Raw genomic sequence first — 6,229 nt, 5'->3', positions numbered from 1 at the left:
TAATTTCTCAGTAAGAAACACTGTACAAACTAAATGAGTATTGACATCTGCACACCTGAATCCTGAGAAAATACCAGTTAAAATGTCTAGATTGGCGTTATGTTGTTCTAGCAACAGATGAACAGGCATAAATAAGATTTTCTGCTCTATTTTGGGCCTTGCTTATATATTTTAGTTGCCCCAATTCTGTCACAACTGTGCATTCAAATATAATTAAAACACGAATGAAAATCTGTACAAATGTTATTTGTTTAGTTGAAATAAAATGTATTTATAAGCAGTGGTGGACAGTAACAAAGTAAATGTAATTTGTTACTGTTCTGAAATAGCTTTTTTAAGTATCTAATGTACTAGTATTTCCATTTAGGGAGACTTTTACTTTACCTTCAGTACATTTCAAAGTCAAAAATCTTACTTTTTACTCAACCACATTTTGTAAAATCACTCGTTTGTTTTTATTTATGAGTGGATAAAAACTTAACTGGTCAAGCATGCAGCAAGCCACTAATCAGGGTAGAGTGGGCACTCTGTTTTGATTTAAACTCCTGACTAACTTGCCATAGAAGTAGTTAAAAAGAAGGTTTGGGCTCATGATAACTTTCATAGATATCAGTGTTTGACTAATTAATATCATTTTAATAATAGACTGGTGTGCTAAGAGTAACACAGTATTTTCCCATTAATTAAGTTGATTGAACAAGAGTTTTTTGAGAAAATTGATAATATAGGGAATAGTACTTCTACGTCCACCACTGTTTATAGTTGTTTTTTTTTTACAAATTTATATGAAGTCAACTTCACTGATGAACAAATGTCATAAGTTTTGCATGCGATTTCGACTGGTAGTTCCTATGGTTTTAGTAATTAGGATAGAGGTGTAGTAGATCACAAACTTATTCTGGTAGCACTGGGTGTTAGACAGAACTGCATCTACACCCCAAGCACAAAGTGGACATATTCACATCTAGAGTAGGTTACAGTCAATTCACCTTCCTGCATGTATTGGGAGGTCGGAGAAAACTGGAGAACCTGGAGAAAACTTGTACAGACCTTGCTGCAAACTCAGGTTTGGACTGAGGACACTAGATGTATAAGGGGGCAAAGCAGCCCACTGTGCCACCCAAGTGCTTAATTAGTAGAACAGTCTTCATGTCATAGAATGTATCCCAAATGGCACACCTTAAATATTTCCTGAAATAGGCTATGTAATTGGATTATATTAAACTTTGTCATTGTGCAAAGTACATGTACAGAGCCAAAGAAATGCAGTTAGGATTTAACCAGAAGTGCATGAGTGGTTTATTTACAATAAATTGCAATATGTTAAATGATGGATGGGTCCATATGTATAGGGGTGAGAGTGATTAATGTACAGAAGGTGAAGTAGGTAATAAGATATGGTATATATAGTAATATACAGTGCAACTGCAAAATTGTGAAGAGGATAAGACATGTCAAGAAGATAACATGCTCAAATAACCTGATATACATATGTAAATATACGAATACAGTATATACAAAGTACATATGGGTGAAATATATAGTAGTGCAATAAGACAAAAAGTGACAGTGCAGTAGTGTATATAATCAGTCCTAAACTGCCTGCCTTATTAGAGACCACTAGACTAGGCCTAGAACTCATCTGCTCTCGTCTACAAAGTAGGCGGGTTTACTGATTAATTAAACCAATTGCTTACAAGCTAGTTTAATTGACCTGAAGCCACGCCCAACCATTTTTATATATATTTACACACACGCGTGCAGCGATCAATCGAGAATTTAGACGTTGAGGTGAAAGCTGTCAAATGGAGAAGAATACACAGGTCACTGAAGAGCAAAGAGTTCGTAATGGTATTTGTAGGTAAGAAGGTTTTTTGGCCTTTAGTCAGCTTTGTATTTCGTTTATTTACATTTTTGTATATGCGGTTTATGAGTATTGCTGTCTAGCGCGTGAGACGTGGAAACCCTTCTCTCGAATCGAATTTGTTTGAAGCGTGCTCTGTGATGTCACGCCCTACCGCCGACCACGTGTCGCTTAGCAACGTATAAATGCAACAACTTGCCGGATAGTGATGCACATTAGCGCTTAATGTTACTAATGGATGGTCGCAGGAAGTCGCGTAGAGCTTCGAACAGCCGGTTGAACTTCAGAAGGGAAATTTGCAGGTATTAAGTCGTGACTTGAGTTACTTGTATAAAGTGGGAAGAGTTTTTATGGATTGGACTTCACAGGCTAGCTAGAATAACAGTCGGTTGTCGTACACTATAATTCGTTCATCAGCTCAGTGGAAAAATGCACACGAGTAATGTGGTATTTCTGTATACCTGGGCTTTTCGACGTGTTCTAAACACCTAACTTGCTCAAGGACTTGGGTTGTGCAACCAATAGTTTAAACTGGTAAGTTGATGCCTAAAGGCTAAAACTAGCTCCTTCAAGCAGGTTACATTTCCGTTCGTTTTTAATGTGTACATACTAAATAAATCTGACGTAGAAGACTGAAATCACCCAATCAGTGCCACCATAATGGTGGTTCTCAGTAAATCGGTCATGTCTCCTCCGAGATGCATTTCATCTGGAAATGTGGATATTTGCATTATTTGAAAATGTTTAGCACCTAAATTAAAACTGTGCTTTGGTACTTTGTAGGCTGTTAAAACTGGTTTTAGGTGCAGTTTGTGCTAAAATTAATCTTTTATACTTGGTGTGTTTGTCTTTTCAGACAGTTTGTGAACGGTTCATGCAGCTTTGGTCAGCACTGCTTTTATCGGCACGAATATCCTGCTGCTTCTTCAGCTCAGGTGTGCAGATACTTTCAGAAAGGAGGTTGCTGGTTTGGTGAAAACTGCAGGTATGTGGTGTTTATTTCAGTTATTTTTATTTTTTTAAAGGGGGGGGGATTGCATTCAAAGGTTGTCTTCTATTGCAGGTATCTTCACATTGCCGGACCACATAGGGGGTCTTCTGCTGTGAGGCGTGGTTCGGTGCCAGTAGTCAATACTTCTACCTTGCCAGGCCATGGTTTGGCTTCCCTACGGGGTTCTGAGCCTTCACTTTTCCCCGTGTTTGACCCGTTCAACTCTGGGAGACGTGGCTCTGAACCCATGGTCACTTTCAACTGGAGGAGACGTGCCAGTGAGCCCTTGGTCACAACTTCAAGCCACCAGCAGATTTCACAAAGAGAAACAGCAGATATTGCTGAGGAGGAAGAGCATGCTGTTTTGGAAGCAGGGTCTACAGGTCATCAGCAGGGTAAACTATAATTTTTGTGATGCTTTTATTTTTTTGTTTTTGGTCTAAATGTTTTTTTGTTTTGCAGAGGAAGGGTTGCAGCCACTGGAAAGGGATAATCCTAGTCTTCATCATTTACCTTGCAATAGTCAAGATGAATCCACATCTCAGGTGTCCTATTTGTTTATTTTTTGATCTTCTAAAATGTTAATGTCCTGGCTATGCATATTCACTAAAGCTTTACTGTTTTCATGGACTTCATCTGCAGGAGAGTGGTGCAACTGCTTCAAACCCAGGACTGTCTATGGCCTACAATGAAAGCAAAGATGTTGTCTGCGGTATCTGTATGGACAAGGTGTATGAAAAAGCCACAGCACGTGAGAGGCGCTTTGGAATCCTGCCTAACTGCAGTCATGCTTTCTGTCTTGGCTGCATCATGACTTGGCGAAAGACCAAAGACTTCCAGGAGGAGGTTATAAAGTAAGTTTGTAATACCATTTACTTTTAGCTAAAGATGTTTAAGACCTTTTTTGTTTTTTTTAATTGACTGATTGGTAAATTGTCTGGTTAAACAGGGCCTGTCCACAGTGTAGAGTGAGGTCCTCTTTTTACATTCCCAGTAAATATTGGGTTTGTGAGGGTGAGGCGAAAGAAGCGCTAATTGCATCATTTAAAGAAAAGAGCAGGTAATTATTGGTTTGCCATTTTTCACATTGAACTATACTTGTAAATATACATGCATTTAGTTCATTGTGCTTTTCAAAGGGTTGCATATGCCTTAAACAGGGCATAAAGTCCAAGCTGCAAGAACTGGGTTTCCCTTTACTCATTTGTGTTCTCTGCCTTAATCCCACAGTCAAATAAAGTGCAATTTCTTTTTGCGGCATGGCTGCTGCCCGTTTGCGTTAGAGTGCATCTATAGCCATGAACTACCACCAGGGCACCAACCTCCAGGACGCTTTAGACAAAAGGTGACTATCTTTTTATCCAGTATGGCTGCAGTGCTTTAAGTACTTTGCATAAACTTGTCAATGACCTGATCCATGTAGTAACCCTATTGTATCTTTCCATGATAATGCAGAATGCTTTGGAGATGCTGGAGGATATGGATAATGAGGAGCAGCGACTTTTGGGATACCTTATTGCCCTTGCTCTTTTGGATGATGATGAGTTTGATTTTATACAAATTGACCATGTTTAGTTTGTGGAAGGAGCTTCCAATCCTGTGCCCTTGAGGTTGTTGACATGTAATTGATTTGTGATGTGCCACTTGGACCCTTGAATAGTCCATACAGACCCTGTGCTTTCCCTTGCACTAAATTGCTTATCTGCATCTGGCTTTTAAATTATGCTGCCATTTAAAAGGAATATTTTGAAACTCTGCTTTTTAGGCAGCCAGGTGTAAAGGTTTTTTTGTACCTATTAAAGTCTAGAAATTCTTAGGTTTAGTACTTGTTTACCCTATGTACTGTTATTGAAGTCTCGGAGTACCTTATAGTAATTTGCACATTTGTACTTTACTTCAGTAGATTTTAATAAGTATTCAGTTTTATTTGTGTAAACCAGGCCAGGGTGCTTAACTTTACTTTTGGATAGCTGGGTCCAGCATAAATTTAGTTTGCCTGCTCCAACACCTGGTTACAGGCTTGTGTTAATGGGAGTTTATCAAACTGTGCTGGACCTTAGGATCAGAGTTGAGTGCCTCTAGCCTGAAATCTGCTACTTGAAACACAACTGTTACTTCTGTTGGACTATACACTGCTTTCTTTAAACATTGCTTTAGTCTGATATATTTCACTGTAACCGGTTTACTGTCTTACGGAAATTGTTATACTTTCAAAATGCAATATACAAACCAAGACTTGATATTTTATAACTTTTATTAAGTTTGCTTAAAAGGGTGGAAGAAGAAAAAAAAGAACATAATAAAGTGTTTGGTTTGCCTCATTTTTTTTTTTTTTTTAATGGCTCCACAAGTGTTTAAATTTGACATAATCCTTGTGTGATTAGACTAGGACATGGTATTGTTTAAATTGAGTTTTCATTCCACTATATTTGGAGACATGCCAAGGAATGGTTGCAGGACCACAGTGCTACATATGAACAGATATAGGCAGTTGTACATGATGTACAGAAGTTTAGAAAAGTATCTTATATAAAGCAACATAAGAAAAATGCATGTACACATCTGCCTTTATCCTTTATTCTGATCAAGGGCAATTAATTTCTTTATAATAAATTGCAATACCTCTCATTTATGGGCCAATAGTGACTTTCCAGAGTTGGATTACCTTGAACAGGGTGCAATGCCCTCCATGAGAAATAAAAAAAATATATACAAATGTCATGAGTGGTTGCTAAAGTTGGAATAAATAGGAAGTTTTGTTAGATTTCTGGAAATTGTTAAATAGTAGGACTATCCATATAAAATGGTTGAAATAATTACGTGACTACAGATGGAATTAATTTTAACCCCTATAATCAATGTTTTGCTGTAGTCTGCTATATTAAATCTAGAACTTGATAGTTTTTGGGTCATATTCAAGTATATTTGGGAAAGATTGTTTTCAATCTAGATAGCAACTCTGTCACTGAGGTACTGTTTATTAGGATACCATGAAGCAGCCAAATTATTGATCATTTAACCCAAATATATTTCAGCATATAACAATTTCAATTAAATTTCTGAACATATTTAAGTTTTAAATTAAGAAATGGACCAAAATACCAGATGCTACTGGACTGTTTGGCAGGTAAATGTGCATGAGTCAAGCTATTATTTAGAAATTATTGTATTAAATGACATGTACAGTGTATATCTTAGAGTTGAGGTTGGTATAGTTGTTTTGGATAAACTTGTAAATGTATTAGTGTGTACAAATTGTAATTCGTGCGGTTTTTATAACGTGATAATCCTTTTGAATAGAAGTATTAAATCGAATATTGTACAGTAGAGGGCAGTGTGGAAATACACTTGTCTTGCAACAATCTGAAGAAGAA

The 6,229-nt window shown here is 37.2% G+C and overlaps 1 protein-coding gene across 6 annotated transcripts; it reads left to right on the top strand.

The window, feature by feature from the left end:
- Window positions 1–1,757: 1,757 nt before the first annotated feature.
- On the top strand, window positions 1,758–5,176 carry mkrn4 (makorin, ring finger protein, 4). 6 transcript variants are annotated; one of them, XM_083553942.1, is made up of 8 exons: window positions 1,758–1,861; window positions 2,721–2,849; window positions 2,928–3,238; window positions 3,318–3,400; window positions 3,501–3,709; window positions 3,805–3,915; window positions 4,086–4,200; window positions 4,311–5,176. In XM_083553942.1, exons 1-8 carry the CDS (start codon window positions 1,806–1,808, stop codon window positions 4,428–4,430), a joined length of 1,134 nt encoding a protein of 377 aa, XP_083410068.1. In that variant the 5' UTR covers window positions 1,758–1,805; the 3' UTR covers window positions 4,431–5,176. The 6 variants fall into 6 exon arrangements, with proteins under 6 accessions (XP_083410068.1, XP_083410067.1, XP_083410066.1 ...); XM_083553941.1 differs by having other exon boundaries at window positions 3,498–3,709; XM_083553940.1 differs by having other exon boundaries at window positions 2,928–3,246; window positions 3,317–3,400.
- Window positions 5,177–6,229: the final 1,053 nt, after the last annotated feature.

This window comes from Silurus aristotelis (assembly GCF_946808225.1).
Source record: "Silurus aristotelis genome assembly, chromosome: 11".
NCBI lineage: Eukaryota > Metazoa > Chordata > Actinopteri > Siluriformes > Siluridae > Silurus > Silurus aristotelis.
Note: the sequence above shows the minus strand (reverse complement) of the source record. Positions and strands in the feature narration are given on the sequence as shown.